Source organism: Athene noctua, chromosome 1 (genome assembly GCF_965140245.1).
Source record: "Athene noctua chromosome 1, bAthNoc1.hap1.1, whole genome shotgun sequence".
NCBI lineage: Eukaryota > Metazoa > Chordata > Aves > Strigiformes > Strigidae > Athene > Athene noctua.
The window spans coordinates 97846825-97870626 of record NC_134037.1 but is presented as its reverse complement, the minus strand read 5'-3'; the positions used below and the strand labels follow the sequence as shown (position 1 = coordinate 97870626).

The 23802-nt window shown below is 40.1% G+C and overlaps 1 protein-coding gene across 1 annotated transcript in view; it reads right to left on the bottom strand.

The window, feature by feature from the left end:
* PLB1 (phospholipase B1) overlaps positions 1-23802 on the bottom strand; it is an 81868-nt gene that overhangs the window by 12524 nt on the left and 45542 nt on the right. Inside the window, exons 34-49 of the mRNA XM_074897062.1 lie at positions 22943-22986; positions 20736-20844; positions 16993-17044; positions 16768-16848; positions 15586-15651; positions 15088-15188; positions 14122-14203; positions 13558-13662; positions 11858-11953; positions 10682-10753; positions 8741-8818; positions 6693-6753; positions 5948-6006; positions 3429-3487; positions 2189-2232; positions 845-944 (exon numbers count right to left, since the gene is read on the bottom strand). Coding sequence (XP_074753163.1) covers positions 845-944; positions 2189-2232; positions 3429-3487; positions 5948-6006; positions 6693-6753; positions 8741-8818; positions 10682-10753; positions 11858-11953; positions 13558-13662; positions 14122-14203; positions 15088-15188; positions 15586-15651; positions 16768-16848; positions 16993-17044; positions 20736-20844; positions 22943-22986 — 1209 coding nt within the window. The remainder of the gene's footprint in view (positions 1-844; positions 945-2188; positions 2233-3428; positions 3488-5947; positions 6007-6692; positions 6754-8740; positions 8819-10681; positions 10754-11857; positions 11954-13557; positions 13663-14121; positions 14204-15087; positions 15189-15585; positions 15652-16767; positions 16849-16992; positions 17045-20735; positions 20845-22942; positions 22987-23802) is intronic.

Sequence of the window (23802 nt, the reverse complement as noted above, 5' to 3'; positions counted from 1 at the left end):
TGAGGCACCAGCTGGAAACTTGAACTCCTGATATTCTAGCATGAGACTGTGCTTTAATAAGCCCTGCCTCCCTCCAGCAGCTACACAAATCTGGCTACATTAGTTGTAATCTCAGAACCATAGCAATCACCCTGAGTCGTTGGTCATGGCACCCACAAATATTTAGTAGCTACACAAGCTTTGCCTGAAACTCTCTTGCAGTAAATTTAATGACTGTTAAGAATGCCACAAAGTCTTGAAAACAAATTCAACAAGTATCCATAGAGCACTCACAGCCTATGCAATATAAACTTTTACATGTTTTAGTTCTTAACAGACTAGTAGAGCTTTTCTTCAGAAGGAGAAAGGAATTAAATCCCACCTGCTCATTCTGTTCTTTTTCTTCGCATTGCAAACATGGATAGCTTTTAATGCCATTAGGGTAGCAGTGGGCTTCTATTTGTTAGTTTGAGGCACATTTCCCAGAAATCAAGGAATAAAGGAGAGATGGTCATTAATTTTTTCTCATTATAAACCTAGCCTAATAGTGAATCAGGGACCTGCATACTGAAGGCTGAGCAGGAAAAGGTACTAGTAAAATTAGAAGCATAAGTAAGATATTGGTTCAGAAATTCTGGGTAGAGGTTAAATAGAACAAGAAAGTTTCCCTTTGTCTCTGATTTAGAAAAAGTTACAAATAAATCCCCCAAATACTGAATTTAAATAAAGAACATCAGACCACAGAAACGTGCACGGTACAAGTAGGTCACCAGTATTAACTCAACCTTAATATGCAGTTCAAAGATAATCTGCCAGTCCATCAGTTCTCACCCATTTGCCCTTTCTCGGTTGCAATTGTGCTTACCGTGCTGTGGCACCTCTCTCTGCAACATTGAACCCAGCTGTTTCCTTAGAGCTGCCAGTGGAGAAGCCAAAGAGGTTTGGATTGAATTTTTTCAAGATATCTTAAAAAAGAGAAAACACAGTCTTTAATCATCCACAGTACAACTGGTAGTGTGGTTTCCTGCAGAAGTACAAGCCAACTGAGTAGTGAGAAAACAGACCTGGGTTTTCCTCTCATTCACTGTGGCCTTACAGAAGCTATAGACACACCTGCCTTAGAGACTCCAGCTACTGTCCAAACTTCAGCACTGCGACTGTTTCTCTCTGTGGCCTCAAGAAGCTAAAGTCTGGCAGCTCAGGAGACCCACAAGTCGCAGGCAACTCACCGGTCTTGAGTTTGAGTGCCAGAGTAATCATAGTTACTTTCCTTCATGTACCAGGAGCAGATGTTCCCAATATGTCCCTCTACCTTCCACTCCTCCAGCAACCCATCAAGATAATAATATTTACTGCAGAGAAGTTAATTTTATTTACATTTGTAGATTTCACCAAAACCCTCAGCAGGGAAGTGTCATGTCTGAAAACTGTTACTGTTACTGTGTCTGTAGTTCTGTCTGAAGCTTTATAGAGTCTCATTTATAATGCATAAATGAAATGCACCTTCTATTTTTCTTTAAATACAGCAATGTATGTGGTACAAGACAAAGCATATCAGATTTTATTACCAATGATGTCAGATATTGTCAAACTGCGCCATAGCGTGGATCACATACAAACAGATGAACCACTGTGAATCAAATCCCCTCCAATTTATGGTCACACTGACCACTTAATGGTTTCTATGGCAACTTCAGGGACCGATTACACAGAACACTAAGACAAGAAATTTATAGTATTTTTAGATTTTTTTCAGTGCAATGTAGCATCTTAAAATCATCAGTACGAACCATAACTTTGCCAACAACCTGTTCTAGATGAACCACTAATTGTTTTATAAACCTTCATTTGCCCACACCCATTAGAGTCAGTCACTGAAAGCACAAAATTAAATAAGGGAGGAGCAGGTCTGCCATGAACTTCTGTCACCTTCAGCACATTTACTCCTAATCATTTCTGTCAAAAGGACAATACCATCACATGCAGGTCCTGTGATGTGGAGGGGCTGAATCAACTTTACAGCTAGTCAGGTCAGTCTGGGTTTCAGCTGTGACTCACACGAACTGCTCATACCCACAGTATATGGGCATTCCCCACTGTTCACAAGGAAAGCATGACCATTTCCAGATGTTTCCTAGCATCCACTTAGACTACTTTCAGGGCAATACTAGCCTTCATTTTTCTCACACTGGTTTTCCAGAATACTCACTGGGTAAAGTAGCCTGGGTCTCCAGGGTCCCATCACCTCCCATACTACAAAGGGAAAGAACAAAATCACCAAGTAGGGTTAATCCTGCAGCCATCTGTCTTATTGCCACCATATGTTGCTGTAGCAGCCCAGGAAGGAGGAAAAAAAAAGACAAAACCAAACAACAACAACAACAACAACAAAAACACCCCCAAAATCTCAAACAGGACTAAGGAGATAAACCACAAAAATTCAGGGAAAGTACTGAAAGGAGATTTCACATTAAATCAAGCAACACATCAGCTAAGATAAAAGTTATGCCTCTAGACTGGGAAGAGAGCATACTGGAAGAGAGCATACTATGTTTCATATAGACATGCTGGGTTGCCCATCATAGAAAGGCATATGCTTCCTCCCTGAAGTTGCTCCCTGAAACTACATTTGCGCGCAGAAGAGAGACTGCGTTAAGTGTTCATTAGCCACTTATCTGTGATTCCGCAATGTTGATTATGAAAAAAGCATCTGCCTCTACCATTCAAAGCTTGTCTGTGCATAGTCAATATGTTTCTATGCCACTTTTGCTAAGCCCTCCTTAAGGTAACTGTGCCTGCAGACACATATAATGGGGGAAGAAAGGGTAAAGAAAAGAACACATACATGCACACAGGTTTGTCAACCATACTTCTGCCCATATGAAGCAGGCAGTTTCCTTCCACTCTATCATGGATACCAAGATTCACACCCATACTGACATGTATTGTCTTTGTCCATTTTGCAATAACAAAGATGTTTGGGACATCTTCATTGAATATGCATGCAGGGTTCTCACCATGTTCATGTCAATCCACACTCACTCAGACTCTCTAGCATTAGACACTGTGTTAGATAATCACAGTGACAGCAATATTTTGAATAAACTCCAGAGAGACTAGCAAGAGGCTAAAAGAAGCTACTCATATTAATAATGCAGTATTGTCAGACACACAGGACCATGCTTGTAGCAATCAGGTCTGGTTAAAAAAAAGAAAAAAAAAAAAAAAGGAACAAAACCCCCATGAAAACAAATACAAAAAACCCCCATAAGAATCACTCCCTTTCTCTTCCAGTCGTCACTCCTCCTATCCTCACAAAGCAGTACTTACTCTCAGCATCCTACCCCTGCATTTACATATTCAAGTATGTAACTACACAACCAGGTGACCCACACTTTTCACTGTGTCTGTGGACAAAAATAGAGAAAGAGAAAATTGAGCATTTTCACCTCCAGGAAAGTCCCCTCCAGTCTGTTTGTAGGTCAGTTGCTTTGGCTCCTACCGCAGTCTGGAAAGGATGGAAAGAATAATTTATAAAATACTGGAGAAGTGCTATAAATTTAGGTAAGGGATATCATGATTTGAAAGTGCTGAAGTGTTTTGGTAACATTACTCTGCATCCAACCAAGCTTCTGCAATATCCCAGTGTGACCTTATTCACCACAACACATTGGCCTCTGGGCAGTCCTTCATCTCCCGTGTTTCAAATTCACAGGCTTCTCCTCATATACAAAAGCAGTTCATCTAGATATAGACTGTGGAGCATCAGAGGAGATATAGTCCAGCCAGAAGGGATCAGACTGTAAGGTCAAGGACATAAGGCTTTAGAACTACTACTCTGATACTATTATAGCAACCCAGTGGGAGCCAGATGAACATCAACAGTTTTGTGTGTGGATTTTTTCTGAAAAATACTTTATCCTGGCATTTTCCTGAAGAAAGATGATTTTGAGAGACTTAATCCAAGAAAAAACCCCAAAAGACACTGAATGAAAAATTCCCAGCCAGTTTTAGATGTAAATAAATCAGCAAAGGAGCTGCTTTTTAATCTGCCAAGAAAACAAATCTTTGGTGTAAAATCCACTTTTCGTTTGCGGGACCCAGTCTGCTAGTCTAACACACAGACTTGATGAGGTGTAGGCAGGATTATTTTTGCCAATACAGATAAGCATGTTGGCATATCTATGGCTTTCACTATGCACTGGTGCTAAGAAGTCAGACAGATGCATTGTAGCCTGTGACATGACTAAATTGTTCAGTGTTTTATTAATCTACAACTGCACCTAGACTGAGAACAGCCTTCCTGCAGTGTGAACTTTAATGTCTTTTAAAAATAAAGCCATTAGAACAAAGAAGTTTGTGATGAATTAGAATAGCTTGCAGGACTGGGACAGACCTCTAGCAAGGTGAGCACCTTGACTTGCATTCAGGACAACAACTGAAAATGGATTCTTCTGCAGCTTTATAGTTTCTTAGTGGTTTCACTTAATTTTGTATTCTTCAAAAACCCATGGTATCAATTCAGCCATAAACACTGACTGCATTCAGGGCTCTTGTGGGAAATACCAGGAGGAAAATCAATGCCTTAGTGGACCAAGACAGATCTTTGCTGCTGCAGTACTTCTGTGCCAGGGTTGGTTAGGCAGTACAAAGCGTGCACTGCTGCTAGCTGTACTCCACTTTGCGTGCAGGTGTGTGTGTATGTGTACACACATGTGGAAAATACTGTCATTTTTTTCTTCCCCACCCCAGCAATAAATTCCTTAATAAAAACCCCAATCACACTTTGCTGTGGCAATGGCAGCTAATAGTAACTGCATGAATAATGGCAGCATGAAAAACTGCCTTGGTCAGCTCTTGAGACAGGGTCCTCAAACATTAGTCTGGCCCTTATGAGTAGGGCTCTCAGATATTTAATGTACTAAAAGAATTAAAATGTAAAAGAGAAGAGATGTGTGCTAGTGCACATGTCTAGCACTAGATGTGGGGAAGGAAACCAAGCAATTAATTTTATGTGTTATGCCAGTGGATAGGAGGGAGATTTGCAGCGTCATTACTGAGTTCTTCTAAGAAAAGCTCAAAGCTCAGCGTCAGGGGAGAAAGCCAGGATTACATCAGGTCAAGCAAAATCTGTTTCGGAGCTAATGAGGAGGTGAAGACAGGCACACCTGCCTGTAGATAAGCCTGATCATTTAAGGGCTTCAGTCCCTTCAACTCCCTCTGAACTCAACAGGAGCTGAAGCTGCTAGAATGAGCACCGGTTTAGATCAGGAGTTAAAATTCATGGGAACTGTTGACACGAATGTTTGCTTTCATCCCATGCCAGAACAATTCTGTAGTGCTGTGTAATTCTGGAACTTTTTCTCAGAAAACTTTGGTGCAGATCTGCAGTATTCCCTGCTATTCTTTTCTGGGCCCTTTCTTTTATGTGCCTAGTCTTTTCAGTTTGCATTTCTTGGTACATGAAACACATCAGAGTTTTAACTGGAATATGCCTAAACCAGGAAGCAACATCTGAAAGCAAAATTCAGAAACACAAAAGTATCAGAATTTTCTCAAGTGAGAAGCACTTCGTTCTGAAATCAATTATTTCCATAGGAATTTTCATCAAGATCTCTCATTGCATGAAAAAAGCCAATTGCTTGCTCTTGTTTTTTATGTCAGAAAAAAACTATTCCTAAGGCACACATTTCACTTTCCAAAAACTCTTGAAAAAACTGCATACAACGGAAAATGTGATCCCATTTCTGTTCTGGCCTGAATTATTCATTACAGGATTACACAGTTGCCGGTGTCACTCATATCCCTTCAGGCTATTTCTTTGCAAAGGGACAGAGGTAGCTGAGTTTAGCTTTGCCAAGCCAAAGCAATTTTCTTTCTATCTGATGGTGCCTGGACATGACCACACCTAGATAGAAACTGACAATTGCTTTTCTCATTTTAAACATGGGAATACAGCAGTACTCACAGTTAGGGAATCTCCCAGTGCTCCTATGACTTTGATGTCAGCGGGTTGTAGCTCATGTACTAAAAAAAAAAAAAAAAAAAGAAAAGGAGTATTATTGATGACTAACACAAAATACTGTTTAACAGAATAAAGATGCAAGTCTTTTGTTCCAATCTGATGACATTTTATAGACTTTTAGGGAGAACGAGCCTCAAGTACCATGCGTCAACTTGGCAAAAGGATTAAACTTCTTGCCTTTGCTTGCAAGTGTGTACCCAACCAGCATGGAAATAAATGGAACTTAAAACAGCTTAGGGAAAAGATGAAAACAGATATGTTTAGGGATGCATACATTCAATCTCTTTTAACTGGTTTTCAGACTTGCGCCATAGATCAATACTTCCTATTAGGAATCTCCCCTTAAAGCCTCCCAACTACACACAGCACTCCTACTGCACTGCTTAACAGAGCAGACTCACCAGGTGGGTCAAACTTACTGAGCACCTAACCTACCCAGGCAATTTTAATCTGCCATGTTGCTGTAGATGATAAATGTGATCTCATTTATCCATAGAGAGCACACCTGCTATGATTCAGAACTTACTGTATATGTCAAGACAGACTTTCTTCCTTTGCTGCTAAATATATCTGCTTTTATTATTTGCTTTCCATCTAGGATGTTCAATATCAAGATCTTATTGTTTTTAAAAACAAAAGGTGAAAAGTCTTTCCTATTTGTGATTTTAGCTTACAAGTTCTTTCTCACCTGATGTTGGGACATGACTGGATGGAGCCTGTTCAGAACACGACAGGTTACTGCCCCAATTCTGAAATGGCAAGTTGCAAAATTATTTCGCCTTCTGGTTAGAAGACAATATGAAATTCATATATGGTTTAATTATACAGTGAGGAGTAAAACCAAGTTAAGACATAGATACCAGTTTGGTGCTTATCAAGCTCAGCAGTCCTTTCCTCTTCTTTATGGAATACTGTCCAAACATTAATTACTTTTCTAACCAAAGCATAAAACCTTTCCAAAGGCAAAACATTTGATCTAGAAATATTGTTTATGACAAAGTTCCATATGAAGGTTTATTTTTTCCCCCTCCTCTACAGCCTGGAGATTTTGTCCATGACCTGAAGATGGTGTCTCCAGGTTTGAAGTCCTGCTCTGTCTCAAAAGACATCAGATGTAAAAACAAACAAAACAAAAACCAACAATAAAATCCTCTGCAAAGTTATAATATTATATTAATGTCTTATGTTATATCGTTATTTCCCGTGTATCTTGCTAGAAACCTATTATTTTCCCAGAATCTTTCAAAAAGGGCTTGCTTTCACTGAATATGAAATTTGAAAAAATTATTGAAACATTTGAAGTTTCAGAAAGAGAGCTGTCAGCCTCTTGTTAATTAGACTTTACTATACATTTGTAGGTGATATAATAGCTATTATGTTTATTCCACCAATTGAAGAAATTGAGTCAACCACACATAGCAGAACTTCTTAGTTCACCAGCAAAACCAGCTGATGAATGTGCCACCCACTCTTTTTGGCAGGGCGCAACAATATTAGCTAAGGCAGCAGTGACAGACAAATTGTAATTGTTGTAATAGGCAGCCCCTGCAATAGCAATGACATTTGCTTATGCCGATCTAAAAGCTGGCCCTGCTTGGAGTGGGAGGTTGGACTAGGGATGTCCTGAAGTCCCTTCAAACCCTGACTATTCTATGATTGCATAATTCTACCATTCAGAGGAAAACTACATGGACCAGTGGTCTTCAGAAAGCATGGTTAGTGTTGAAAACCATCAAGACAGATTAAACTGTTCTTGTAAAAGATGGTGCAATAGGCTCTATCAGGCATCTAGTTAAAAGCTGGCTGCAGAGGCTAGAAAGGACAGCTGGGCTTATTTTTAGATCAGACAGGAAACTGTTCCTTTACTCTCTCTGCTGTTTCTTTCCTTTACCCCATCACTTCAAAAGCGGTTGCTGTTGGGATTCAGTGGTAGTGCAGGAATTGCCCGTTAAAAGTACAACTCTAGCTCTGCAGATGAAAATCCCATTACAATATTGCAAACTACAGCTTGCTGAAACAATAACAGCTAATGCTTTTTGTAATCCTGAAGGCACACAGGGAGTTTCATAATTTGGCTAGGAATGAGGACCCCCAGTATGCGAACTAGCCCAGCCCATTTTGACTGCCCTCTCCAACCACACTTAGTCTGCATGCTTACAGTCACTTGTCAAGAGCAAATAACTGCCTCTTTCTACAAGTCCTACACAAAGTTTGTTTCTACAGTTTGTTTAGTCTACCTAGTGGTAGTTGCTCAGTCATGGTAGAAAGTGAATCCTTTTGAAAACCGATTCCCATCACCTCTGTAGCTGGCTGCATAGCCGATATGTAAAGGTGACTGCCCTCTACAGGTTAACCTTACTTGAGTACATGGAAGTACAGTGTCTCAAGAAGAGAATATATAAACCCTCCTCAGATCATTTGGGGGCTCAAGGTTCTAAGTTATCTTCTCCCTATTGTGAGGAACTTGCAATCTGAATTAATGATGCATCCCTGGTGATTTACTGTTGAGCAGTTTTGATACAATTGCACCAATTAAGAGAGTTCATTTTGATGGCTTTTAGGGAAAGAAGAGTTTAACATTTGTTTATGCAGGAAAAGATGCAATGCAAGATAGACTTCCCTTTCTGAAAACTGGTAATAGTCTATCTCACCTACAAATTCAGGATAATGTGTGAACAGCCACCAGATACAGCTTTGCAGAGTTTGCCTAAAATGCAGCAGAAATGCAACAATTACCTCTACTGGCTGGTTAGTGGGCTCCACAGGTGGGTGTGTGTAGTTGCTGTTCTTGTATGTTCCCAGGAATGGTTTGTTCTGGAGAAAGAGGAATACAAAAGTAAGAGAAAACAGGCAATAAACACACGGCACAGACCATAGCAAGTGATAGCAAGATACCATATTACCAAGAAATTAATTGCCTAAGCTGCAAAATGGCGATCTGAATTTTGAAACCATACTTCAAAATTTTAAGGAAGGAGCAAGATTTGTGTTTAGCACCTTATGGCAAAAATGACATATGCCAGATCTCAATCGCAGTTTAACATTTCCCTCTCCTAACTTTCCACAAATTATTTAGATTTTTTTAGATGTTTAGTCTTTTTCAAAAGACACTGATGTAAAGTCTAGAGAAACCTGGGCAGATATTCCTGCATCAGCAGAGAGGAGATGGAAAAATTGGTTACTGAAAGGATCACTCTTCCCTCCAAGAGAGACTGTATAAATTGAATGGTTATTTTTGTTCCCTACTAATGCAACATGCATTTGGGAAGACAAGCACATTGTATAGGCTGAAAAAATTTCACTGGGATGACCACTTATCTCAATTAAGAGCAATTCCAGTATCTGTATGAGGAGGTCTTACAAAGCATTAAAATCAGAAGGCATATTAAATTGATCAGAAGACCCACTGTTATTTGCAGGGTTTTATCCTACTTCAAGTTGCCTCGATACAAGTAATTTTCCTTGGCTTGTTGGGCCCTTACAGTCTGGCACACCTGATATTTTCATAGAAATGACTACCTGAAGTAGGATTTTAAAACTGTAGTGAGAAACCGGGAATAAATAGAATTTGTGGGTGTCAATTTGAAATAATTTACTACTTCCTTTAGTAACACAGAAGGAGAAATCCCCCAGAAGCAGACTGTTTATTCCTTCATAGAACTGTTTCACAGTCTTTACCTCAGAGATTTCTGAGCAGGGAAAGCTACTGGCACTTCTACCAATGACTTTTTCAAAGCACTGTGTGCTTACCATTTCTGAAAACAATGAACCTATATGCTTTGCAAGGGACATAGAACTTTTCTAAGCCTACTTCTCAAAAGCATCGTCTTTGAATAGGAGTGGATGAAGGGAAGGAAGTTCAAAATCCACATTATTTGGCACTGAAGAAGTTTCTAAGTTAATTTAAGCTTCCTGGAAAGAATACTGGGTAAAAGGAAGTAGGATCAATTTCAGTGAATCTGAGGACTTTTGAAATACGTTGATTAATAACTCAGCAGATTGTCTTTTTCTGAAAGAATGGACACACAATATGGACAAAATCCTCCCCTATGACTTGAAGGACTGTCTCCAGAACTGAAAGTACAACTCAGTTACCTGGTCTGTTCAGTTCTTTGGCATCCTTGTTGAAACTGCTGAAGAAAGGGAGCAGTTGCTGCTGACTGCAGTGGTCATGTTCACGTGCTGATACCTAGCAACTGTACTGCAAGTTCAGCAGTTTGGTTTATAACTGTAGAAGCAGCTTCCAAAGAATCTGAAGTATCCCTATTATGGATCAGACCAGGAAAACCTACTTGCCACTAATTTAAGAGATAACAGAAACTGGGGGTTTTCATAGCCACTGTGGTGCCCAAATCCCATTGATTCTGATGGGAAAGTTAATGCAGCATATTCTCTTTGCTGCTTAAGCTGCCTCTGTACTTCACAAACATAACAAAGCACATCTGCTACAACTGAAAACACACAAATCACCATGTTATCAGTCAGTATTCATGGCACAGTAAAAGGCCAAGGGACACCAGAGCAGGTATATGAGAGCACCTGGTCATTCAGAGGTAAGCAGAGAACAAAAATTTTCAGTAAACTTTTTTCAGACATACCAAACCCCTGCTCTCTGCAGCAAGCACAAGCACATACAGCCAGCTGATACCCAGCTTCCACAACATGGGTAATATTTACCTGGGTTGGACAGTCGAGGACAATGTCAGCCATGAAATCAAATGAGTCAGCTTTCTGGTCTACAGGCTGTAACTAGAAAGATAGACAAAATCCCCTATTTTGTAACCATGTTGGCTCATCTTACACTTGTATAAAAATTCTAATCCAAAGAAGTGAAATATACCTTTCAAATTTATATATAGCTGCCTGTATTTACAGATCTTGATTTACCCAAGGCTGAAATGCATCTACTTCTCAGAAGGAACATGGCAACTGCATAACAAAACAGCAACTCTAGAAAGAAGCTTAAAATGGGAAGTTGAAAGCTACACTGGATCAGTTTAAACTCCTGGAGGATTTTGGCAGGCACATGAAGTACCTTGGAATTTTGCCAGAAGGCAAGGTCATAAACTCTCTTCTCTTGCATAAAAGACAAGACACTAAGCGTCCCTCGATTTTTATAGCTAAGCTGCACGATGGCATCTCCAACAAAAGGCTGTTTATGCATAAAAGATTAAACCAAATTTAATTAGAGGTACTGCTTGATGACTGCAAGCAATCATGTCAGCCATTAAGACATTACCCTAAAGTATATAGAAGTTACTATTCAGGATCTGAGATACCGCCTCTGACTGCATGCGTACTGCTACTGCACTGCAATGCTAAGTAAAATGATTGTGCTTAAGCAGCTTTTAATGACACATTTTTATTGAGCTTTACTTGTTTCCAAAGGTAGTAAAACTAAACTGAATTAAAGCCCCTTTATTTCCTAACGAGACATTCACAACACATGGATTTAGAACAAACTTCTAAGCAATCCATTTAAACTGATGTATGCAGTTACAATCCTTTATTTGGTAGTTTCCCACATCAGCTCATAGGAACATCATCCTCACTGAATACTGTCCTGCCTTTTGTGAGAACGGGTGAAGCAGACTTGAAGTTGGTCAGCTGAAATCACAAATAACTGTGATCATGCACTTACAGCACCCCTCTCCTCCCCACACACTTTAAGGAGCAAGAGATTCTAGGCTGAGAGTGGTGCCAGAAATTTGAGGGTATCTGCCTAGTAAAGAAGAAACACACACAAGGTCCTGCATTATCCAGGCCTTCACTGAAATGTTTATTACAGAGATTATTTTATTAGTAGTCAGATCTAGGTAAAGACCATATTATATGCAGAGCCTGTCACCATACCATAGCATTCCAGAGAGCCTTGGCAAGCTGAGAATGGCCTTTCTGGCTTGGATGGAAGCAGTCGGGTGAAAAGTAGGAGACATCTGGATGCCCATCCTACAAACAAAAGTGTAAAAGACATCTGAGAGCAGAAGAATCCACACAGCTCCAACTTGGGGTTGCTGAGGCCAAATCAGAGACTGTAAGAGGAGGTTCATGCTACTTGATCTTGCTGCTCCAATGTGGTAACTTCCATGATTACCTGGTGATACAAAGTGTACTTCAGCAGGTCCATGAGCTACTAGAAATATTTAACTAGAGATGCTTACATGCATCCAAGGGTAGATCATAGAATGATTTGTGTTGGAAGAAACCTTAAAGATCATCTAGTTCCAACAGCACTGTCATGGGGAGGGACACCTTCCAGTAGATCAGCTTGTACACCAGTACAGTCTCCTTTCCAAGCAAAGCTGTAGTTTAATACAGGTACTGGAGCATCTGAAGGAAACGGAGTGAGGAAATTTAGATATCTGGGCTTTCATGTGAGTATTGAGATGAGTAAGAGTTTAGGTTGCAGATGACCGAAACAACATTTTCTTGGTTAGAGCAGTCCTTCCTCAAAACTTGAGCAGGTTTTGATTCAGTGTGTTTGGGCCAGCTTATTAGAGAACTACTACCAAAATCTGCATCTATATCTGATCTTTTGCCAAGTTTAGAGGCAGAATTTTCAGTTCAGGAACATCTGAATGTTGTGTGAGATAAGAAATAAAAACAGCATCCTGAGCTTTCCTAAAATCTGAACTAATGCATGTGAGGCTATAAAAAAGTTCAGAAATATTTTGCTGCTTTTGTTTTTATTTCTGTGTTCCCTACCTCAGTACCAAAACCCCTAGTGATAACTTTTCATGGGAACCAACTTCAGAAACAAACCCCAAAACTAACCAAACAACCCCCCTCCCCCCAAATCAAAGCCTGTTTTTCCTGGGAAACTTTCAGCCAGTTTTCCAAATTTTTCTGTAGCAGCATCTTAACTTTTCAAACTTATCACTAACTATTGCCACCGTTTTCAGGATCACTCTAGTTCAATTACACCAGAGTAATCCCTGCTCAATATTTTGCCCCATTTTCTCTTAGTTCCAGGTGAGATAAGGAAGCGCAGATGCACATGAAAATAAAGGTTTTGTTTCAGAGAAGATTTGGGTCGTTTCCTAGATTTATAGTATACTAGAACTTACTATTCAAGGTACTGAGATATAATTGCCAATAACAGGAAAAAAGGCTCACTATATAAAACTACTACTTCCACCAGATCACATGTAAACTTCTCTTTCCGTCAGACAGAGAAGAATGAGTTATGGGACATGAAGAGGAGGTGATGCTGTAGTCCCCAGTGAGCAATGCAAAGATGTTTAAGAACTGTAACTTAATATCTGTCTTTTATTAATCATGTTATATTTTCAGAAAGAAAATATTTATGTACCCTTGAGAAAATACACAAACCAACCTCTTAATTCAGGTTTTGATTAATTTTCCAAAACAGTAATTCATATGGGTAGCACAAGATGTAAAAGAAAGAACTACTAACTATATGAAGAAATCTGATGTACTATACCAAAAAGAATCAAGTTCTAATAAGAAGCTGAAACTATTTTGCATATAGTCTCTATGCATTAGATACACACTCATAATCCTCTGCATGCTGAAGTCTTTTTAGACCATACCTGACCAAAAGGAATTTTGAGATTTTGGAGGAAAGGCTGGATGACCACTGTGAAATTTTCATGGGTATCATATCTGCCAGACTGCATTAATCTCTGAATGCCAAGCTGCAAGAAATAAAAAAATGACCACCAATAATCCATCAACATCTGTGCATCATAACTAGGTGTTTTTGTTTTGTTTTGTTTTCTGAGCCCAAGAATCAGAAGGAAGCTTTTACTTCTTAACTGAAATAGCTGCAGATATTGGCAAAAGGTGAGCTTTTCAAGGTGGCTGAGAAAGCTGGAACACAATACTCAAACTGTCTGTGGAGGACAGGATTTTGGTGACTGAACTCCCACCTATCCAAAACAGCCTTGCTGTTTTCTAATAGCCAAAGAGAGCAAAATTTTTCTGAAGAGCTTTGCTGCTGCTTTTGGTCATATGGTGTTTTGGGTAGCATCAAATTACCTCCTGCTTCGCTCATACAGCCCATTCGGTAAAATATTGCTATGATATGTTTCTTCGTAATCAAGAGGTCACCTCAACTGAAAATAAAGTAACTGCACCACTCTTGATAAACATACCTGGTAAGCTCTGGTGGCTTCCCTCACCATCGTTAAATTTGTTGAGTTTTCTTCTCCTGTGAGAACACAGCTACACAGATGACTGTGCGAGAGGTTAGAGGTGAAAACAGGAATAAAGAGAGTTAGGGATCTGAGAATGCAGAAGTCACCACTTGCCACCCAATGCCCTCATGACATGGGAGTAACAAGGAATTCTGTACAGTCGTGTTTCTGTGAAAATGTCTCATCGTCCTTGCCATTGTTCATCATTTCAACACTTAGTCTTATTTTCTGCCTCACAGGAATTATACTACTCTAAATAATTTTGGTTTCACCCCCAGGTATATCAAAGTGATGTACACTGTACTATGACGGTTTGTCCCATCCACTGGCCTTGAAAGGCCCTGCAGTCTGACAGAGGTGCATGTCAGTCCCTCTGGAACTAGAAATCAGATCTTTGAAATCTACTGGCTGCATTAGCTCTGAGCTCATACCTTTCCAATCAACAATTCCATTTTCATTCCCAAGACATGGAATTTGTCCCTGTCTGGAGGGTCAGAAAAGAATGCAAATTGCCCATTGCAATAAAGTCTCTGAAACAGGAGAAACCTGTCTACTCTGCAAATACTTCACATTCCCTTAAAAGACCTGAAAATCCAAATGCTTATGGACTTCAACACCACCTTGAGGAGCCCTGTAACAGTAACTTTAACCCAAGCTCAGTGAGGTGTACATTACGTATCACAGGAAACCTTACAGTTCTAGACATGGACTAAACACACTGGTCCTTTGACAAAACGCTTAGGTCAAAGCCAAGAGAAGGCAACATTATGAGGCAGAGTGATGTCAGCACTGCACGTGGTGTCCATAGGACTGTAGTGCTACCTTTGAACATCAGTTCAGATGATGAGAGAAGCGTGGAATAGAACATGCTGTATCATCATGGACAGTAAATTCACGTACAAAAGGAAGTCAAACAAGCCTTACTCTGCCATGTAAGTGGGGCACTGAACTTGAGTGTCCACAAACAACTGTCTCAGAGGAAGGAGGTCTATCACTTCAACCAGGCTCACCAGAGCCTTCGGAACCTGAAAGGTAAGTCAGGTTTTAGCTTAGAAGGAACAGGTTACACAGCCCACAGTGCATTTATTTTACCCCAGAGCCCAGCCATTTGACACGCCTCCCCTCCCTTCATTGTTGGAAGGAAAAAAAAAAAAAGGCAACAAAAGTCCCCACCAAACTCCTCCAACTCAGCTTTTGATTCTTTTCCAATACCACGTTCCAGTGTTACTGTCATTTCACACTGCATCTCACTACTCTCAGAGAGACAAGACAAAAGGAAATGCTTTTGTAGAAGTCAATGGAATATGTTTTTTCCAGAATGGAAAAAAACCTCAACCAAACATCAAACAAACAGAAGAGCTAGCACCAGTCAGTCATGTACAAGTACGAGCTAGAATGCAAGGACAATTTCACAGCACTTGCCTGCTTGTGCAGAATATCAAGAGTTTCTTGTATCCTTCTGATAAAATTCACAGCTGAGTAGTGATCCTGATAGAAACAGAAGAGAAGAGATTATTGCTAAATGCAGACACAAGACGCTTTGGTTGGGAGGCTGGAGAATCACATTAATTAACTTCCTTTTCTGCCACACAAAACTGTGGTCTATATAATGTTTTTGCTTCTTTCTAGAGATCAGGGATATTAATCATATCAATTAATCTAAAATGTAGAAAGACTTGGTGAAATTTTTGATATAAAATAAACCTTGTTGAGTAGCAGTATATTTAACCCAAATCCACCGGATACTTCATGTAAAGATGCAGGAAGGAATCTCAACTGAATGCATGCTGAAGAGCATATACCAAGCAGCCATAGGCACGCTCACAGCCAGCTGATAAGCTCTTGTAAAATTAGGTGAAATCTTTGCTAGCCAAGGTCATAACTATAAATAAAGCTATAAAACTTGGCAGCAACAGCAAAGATCCCTAGCGAGGCTCCTGCAGAAGCAGCAAATTTCTCAAGCATAAGGGGTTACAGGAAAACTGAAATGCTCACAAGAAGTCAGCATATTAAAGGCAAGAGAATAAGAGCTAACAGAGAAAAGTGGCCTATCCCTGCCACCTGCCTACTCAACTCCCATGATCTCCTTATGGCAGCCCTAAAGGCTTCTCCATAATCCAGAGAAGCATAAAATTCAAATGATACTGAGCACTGCATCAACTTCCCCCATACATACCTCACCTGTTCCTAGCATCTTCTTACCCTGTGAGTTATGGGGTGATGACAATTGTAGGATTGGACTAGTGCTAGTTCAAAGCAGTTTAATTCTTTTTTGGATGTCTAAAGAGGCTGTGCTAGCAGTACAGCAGTTACCACATCAGAGGAGTGAAGCTTTACTTCCCTTCCACTTCTTGCTCATGGTGAAAAGACAGTAGCAAAGACAGTGGTTCTTATTCTGGAGTAAGACAGAGGGAATACAACCATTCTACTCTGTTGCTGGTAACTGTTTTTATATCATGGCACTGTCAGCAGCAACCACCATCAAAACATACAGCAGCACGTATCTCTGTGAAGGCTCTAAGGATCCATGGATTTCCTTTGACATGTTCTTACACTGACATCACAGTCCTACTACAGTTTCAGTTAACCAGTTCTACTACTCACAGGGTCTTTGCAATAGTTGCACAGATCGTTGCTTCCAATATTCACCGTTATGAGCTTCCAGTCAGCATTGATGTCAATTCTCTGTGCAATAAAGAAGAAAATAATGAATCTGAATTTCTTTGACACTGTGATATGCACATAGTATTGCTGCAGGAATATCTATCACGTGATGCAACACCTGTTTCTTTTCATGCTGTAAGTTTTAAGGAGTAACAGACAACTTACAGGGTCAGTTTTCATTAGTCTCAGGAGATTTGTTGCTTGGGCTGGTAAGTGCCTGTGAAGAAGGACAAGTGAGTGAAAGAAACACCCTTATGGAGAGATCAACATTAACACTCTTGATATATCTGACAACTTGATTTAAGGTATCTGAAGGGTTGAGTGAGGAGACAGTACAATCCTCATGTTACCATGATCAAATTACAGGTTTATATCTTTGTGGAAAGTCAACATCAAGTTGAACTTGAATACTGACTTTAAAGTTCAGTAATTAGTCTGGAACTGTAAGTTTAGCTTCTATTACAGGACACTCAGCACCTAAAACAGCTGAAAAGCCAGACACAGCTACATGCTTGTAAGCAGATGGCCTGCTACCAATCTATTCTTTGTGGACTAAAACAACAAGGGAATTCCAAGTCCCGATAATTAACAGACCCCTTGAGTGATACACTACAACTCACTCCCCTACAAAGCTGAAGTGTTTTAAAGGTCACTGTGTACATGTCACTCATTTCTATAGCCTGCACCCAGAGCTAATACTTAATTTTCAATTGTGTAAAACAGGTCTGTGCACAATACCTTTCCAGAGGTAAAATCCAAGTAACTTTCAAAGTTACTCAGACAGGTTAAGACGACAGCCTTGCTGTTTTCCAATAGCTAAAGAGAGCACTCTCTTTCTCTTTTGTTTATATACACATACATATATAGATATATACGTGTGTGTATGTATATAAACTGCCATGAATTTGGAGATACCTAGGCTGAACACTTCAAAGTTGTTTGACTGCCCTGACACATTGATCCTCAAATATGCATAGAAAAAGAGAATGTGGTTGGAATGCTTTGGCCTTCCAGGCAACTCTGTAGTTGTTAGAAACACTTCACTGACTGTTTATCATTTCTGGAAGCACATCAGCTGACATTAATAAGCCTGACACTTGGTTTGTATGGCAACCAGAGTTTAGCTCTCCTTTGCACTGCTGTGTTTACTGTAGGAACAGGAGTTATCTCACCACCCTCCTCCAACTGAATGCTGATCTAACACTAACCTGAGTATTTATTGGAGAATGAGCATCGTCATACATCTACTTGTAACATAGACGCTGCCTGCATCTGATAGTTCTGTTCACTGTTACCCTTGTTCAATGTCATAACTTACTTACTTATATGTCAAAGCTATCACAAGCCACAAGTGGTCACAATTTCCTTCTGTTCTTACTGTGGAACCCCCTAGGCTAGATCATTGACTTCAGTATTGATCCAGAGGAAAACACCACTTATTGAGCTGACAGTCCACCACACCTTCAATTTCTCATGCAGTCACTGAAGTGCTGATGCATCCTGAGCCTACACAGTCAGTAAAATCTAACAACATCTTGAATGAAGCAGTGCCAGCAATCACCCATTGTTGAACTGCAGTCTCCACCAAATTCAGATCCTGATCAACAGAAACAGTTTGCTAATGGGAAATACAGATATTCACAGTTCCTATCACCTGTTCTCTCAATCTTAAATTCTTAACCTCCCTTTTTCCACATGAAGTCTGAGATCTCAGCCAAGCTCTGCTTCAGTGACATGCTTCGGATCTATCCTTAACTCCAGTATGTACATAAGCACTTTGGCAATGAATGTCCATAGGCTTAGGAATGTTTTGCTGAATGGGACCCACATTGCTACATTGCCATCAAGTTCACTAAAGAGCTCTTTGAAGCAGCCACTAATTTCATTTTAAGAAACCCTTACATATGGTTTCCAAAAGCTGGTAAGGGTGCAGATCTATGCAATTTCAGAAAGGCCCCAGCACCTCTGGAAAGTGGTTTCCAGATTAGTACCCAAAAGTGAGGCAGGCCAGGTAACAATTCTGAAATACCAGCATTAGCTGGTGGACTATTTTTGCCCTCTGAATCACAGGAAAATGGGTATTTTGGCAGATGAAGAACAAATGCTGGATTGTATCATCAGGGTCAAATACAAAGGCAGGAGAAACATTCCCTTATGCTGCGATACATTTCTACACTTAAGTAGGATGCATTCATATTCTCAGATGCATCAAGACCCACGATGTGACAGAACAGAACTCCAAAAGAAGCATTTCAAAGTTCAGGGATATTAGTGTAGTAGTTTACAGGACTTCACTTTTGTGCACCTTTCTACAGAGAGTTACAAAACAAGGAAACAACAGAAGACTAGCAGCAATCTGGGACAATTGTTGTCTGCATCTCCTTGCTGAAAGTTTACAAAATACGTTTGCAGAACATGGATAGCTCCACTTCATCATGTTTATGCAGTCCAGCTGCTTGCATGGTAAGAGAGAAGACTAATTGATGTAGACAAAATAGACAATTTTTCATTAGACTAACATCCATCAACTCATTTCATACAGCTAACAAATAGCTATTTAATAGTAATGCCTCGGTTGCTACTGATACAAACTGCTTTAAGTCATATTGGTGACTTAAGAGGTTGTGTATCCCATTTCAAGTCCTTCTACCACTCCAAAAAACCTGTTTAGGATTTAAATGATACAAAATACAAGACCTATCTCATTATTTTCTATAACAAGAAAAAGCTGAAGCTGATCTGGATATATGCCACATATAGATGTTAATAAATTCTCATGTATGGCTGAATCAGAACCATAGTCCTTGCATGTGTTTCACTGACATACACAGGTATGTTCAGTCATCACTAGGAAACAAAATCCCTTCTCTCAGGTATGGAGGGAGCTGTAGGATACATCAGGGCATCTAGCAGGTTATTTCTCTGAGGAAATCCAAGCACTTACTGAGGTTGTTAGTACGAGTCAGAAGTTACTCAAGGCCTACAGAAGGGCAATAAAAATACCTGCTAAATCCTAACGATCTTTGCTTAGATACACCTAAATTTCTGAACTTCACTTACAAGTAAGACCTCTTTAAAGAAGAACTTCTCTTACTTTCTAACCAACCAACCAAATTAAGGTCTGGGTAATATCAACTAACAATGTCAAATCCAGGCATGGTCTGTCAGAACCTGTGCCCAAACTATGACTGAATTCCAGCAGCCATCTGTTTTGTTAATTAAACAGCACTGATTCTTTTAATAAGAAGCCAGGGATTTCTAGGATAAGCAGAATAACAAAGCCCAACTCATGCAGCCTCCTAGGTGTGACTAAAAGCAAAGAGCCAAATTCAGATGTCTACAAAACATTACAATTCTTATTATATTGGCAGAACTGGCTGCAACTGCATCAGGTCTGCAATGCACAAGAACTCATATATGACCATCAGCAATTCTCCTTTCTTCAGATTCCAGACTGTGGCTAGTTTTTCCCTTTCTCTTGACCACTTTTACTTGTTTATCCAGAAGCCTGAGGCCAGAATTATGGAAGATTTACTCTAGTTTTTCTCCTAGTGTCTCTTTACCAGTCCACTACATGCTCATTTTCTGAAAATATCCATGTTCTCAGGGATTTATTGACAGATAAATAGATAAATTAATAGATGTTGAAGAGGAAGGGTAGAAACCAAGACCAAACAGTCTCTGGCAGTTTCTTGCTTGTGAATTTCATAACCTGGACTATTGGGTTCATTTGAAAGTTCAGCTATGAAAGAAGTCCATACATTTAACATGCTTTGAACCAATTTTCAACTCTAACTAGACTGGTTTTATTTGCTGTTCAGAGCAAGTTGTGACAGCACGTGAGACAGCTGAGAGGAAATTAGATGAAGCATCCGTCACCTGCAAATGAAAAACAAAAAGCTACATACTCAGCCTGTGCTCCAGGAACTGCCTGGTTAAGGAATGCATTCGAATCATTCTCACTCCCTGTGCCAGTCGAATAGCCCATGACCATAACATTGAACTCACGAAAGATGTCTGAAAAAGAAAGATGTCAATGAAGGGAAAATGCCTCCATCTGCTCCCTACCTACAGGGACTAGCACTCATCAGTATTGCCACAGTTTTGCTCTCTGAGAGCACAGCACAGCTGCTGCAGCCTCCAGTCAACTAGGTGCATCCACCATGCAGTGGCGAGAGGGCTCACCGGCTGGCAGCGACTCAGAGAGTAGCGTGCTTGCTGTGCCCTCCACTACCACTGGCAGATAAGATGAACAGAACTGAGGACTACTGTGTGCAGTTATCTCTCATGTTGTAGTGATGTTTTGCAATTAAGGATACCAATTAAACCCAGACACCAGAGTGAAAAGAGTAGGCACCTTTTACTGGTGATAACCAATGTAACAGTGTAATACAGAAAGCATGAAGTAAGAAAAAGCAGAAGAGTGCACCTAAAGCAACAAACAGGAAAATACAGGGTAATGCATCGAATCATTACTACATGAGAGAGAGAGAATAGAGATAAATACATCACCACTTGCATACTTTACCATCACCAAGACCCACAGTCGCTGGGGAGCCCCGGTTACAGCGAGGGTTTGGAGAGCCTGTCCCGGCAAGTGGGAAATCCTACGCGGTGTAACCACCCGTAGGTGAGGCTGCCAAAGTCACTGTGAGCAGGTCCAGCCTTATATACCAGAGATCGACAAGCCAGGATAGCTTACACATTTGTTTTGAGGGGAAAATGTCTGGTTTCATTCTCCTTTGGATTCCACCCAAAGCCTGGTCAGGGCTCAGGGGGGAAACCAAGGGAGTTTCTAACAAGGCCGATACTTGGGTTCTCAGCCTTGAACAAGGCTAAACAAGGGAAGTCGGACACATTCTCTCCTCACTAGTGATTATATTTTGTCTAAGCCGCATCTTTCACTAGCGAGCTTCCATACTTTGTTAATGATTACAGACTAAGTTAGCAGCTTCGGCTTGGGGCCTGTTGTTCTGGCTTCAGTATTTCAATGATTCAGCACTTTTTACATCAGTATAAGTGGGTTGTTATAACTTAGTAAAATACCTACTAGAACAATGGTTATCAGTTATAAAATATACAGGATTCATCTATAGGTCAACTCTGGCTTGGGCCAGTTGTCCAAGCCTTAGCACTTCAAGTGGTTAAAGGCTCAAATAAAATCCTCAGTCATATGATGCTGACTCGGTGAAGTGAGTCAGAAGGGGGGCTTCAGCCCAGCAGAAGCTCACTTTCAGTACAGAATCTGGGTCAGCTTCATGACTGTGCAAAATCTCACGCTACTGACAAATATGAAGAAAGCCTCACATGCATGGTTCTAATGAAATCCCACCACATTCTCAATAACCTCTACAGAAGTTTCCAAAAGGAAGTTGACAGAGTAATTTGCATCTGAGAGTGAAAATGGCCACATCTTAAAATATAAAAGCTACCTTAATCTTGAAGACTGAATTTAGCCACATTTTAATGATGGCTTTGTCAAATGTAATAGCATCCAGTTAATCAATTAATTGCTTATTCTAATTATATTCTTATTAAACTTTGCTTATAATAACGGGCAACACACAGAAGGACAGTTTACTAGCCCTCTTCAAATAGAAGTTTAATATTACAGCTGAACCAAACTGAAATTCGAGTGGCTTTGCATTAACAATAGACTGAGCTATGACAAGTTGCATGTTTCAGTGAATAGAAAGTTAAAGTGATTCCCCTCAGGTTACATGCACGAGTAGTCAGCTTTATTTACCAAAGAGGCTTAGTCTATGCAAACACCTCTTCTTGGAAAAAGCTGTGATAGAATATTTATTAAAAGCAAATGTTAATTGCACCACAAGCATGGACATAGCAAGCTTATTTAGAAATTCAAATAACACTCAACAAGCAGTTGAGAAGGGAGACGGAAAAGATTGGAAGGGAATTTCTAACTGCTTCTCAGCTTCACTGATGAAGTCAAATTTTTATTCTTTACTCTAGGTTGTTGTTTCTTTGAAAGGCAGTTCTTGTTAATTACTCTAAACCAGCTTTGAGATAATTAAGAGCTCTCTGTAAACATATCAGGAATCTGCCCATCCCCTCTCAATTCTTGCCAATTAGATCAAGCAAAGAATTTACTTACTAGGTAGAGTTGTCACATTCTCTAATGATGCATCTCCTCCAATACTAAAATGAGAAAGAAATCCCAGTTACTCATCTCTTAGCTGGACACTAAGCAAAGTAAAAACCTACCACACATCATGAGAAAAAGAAAAGCGTGATTAATTTGGTAACTATCAATCTATCAGTTGACATGGAGAGTATAGAATTGGAAATGCTACTGGGGAGAACGGCTGAGGTTTCAGTGGTAAAGATGTTTTTCAGATGGATTTAGTGATCTTGCAGCTATACAGGGGTATAGTCAATCATTATGAAATGGCAGAAAAATGCCTGAGACAGCTACATACTCAAATGATCAAGCTCTAAAGTACTGCAGATAAGAAGGCTGTCTTTGAGGCCAGTTCCAGCCTTGTTAAACCACTCTAAGGCAGCACCAAACAGCCAGCCCCTGGGTGACAAGAGAGCTGTAGCAACAGCTCCTCATTCTCTTCCCCTGCTTCCTGCACAGGGGTACGTTCTCTCCAGCTTTTCAGTTGGTGGGACACACTGAGACCGCACTCCAGCTTATGGAGGGACATTAGGACAGCAAAGAACTGCTTCAGTCAATGTCAACTGAGTTACATCATCACACCAAAAAATTATAGACTTTTGTGACTGTGTGCTGCATGTGGTAAAAGCTGTGTGGTTAAACAGTTTTCCATGGTGCTACAAGAAGTTCAGAAACTTTGAGAGGAAGTCCCAAAACCAACCAGTTCTGACTTGTTTGTTCCAGTGATTTTTCTCTGGTTTTGTAGATTTCTGACTTGCCATCCCACTATAAAAATACAAATTGTCACAAGCAGCCAAAGATGAAAGAATATGAAAAGGCAAAAGGCTAGCTTA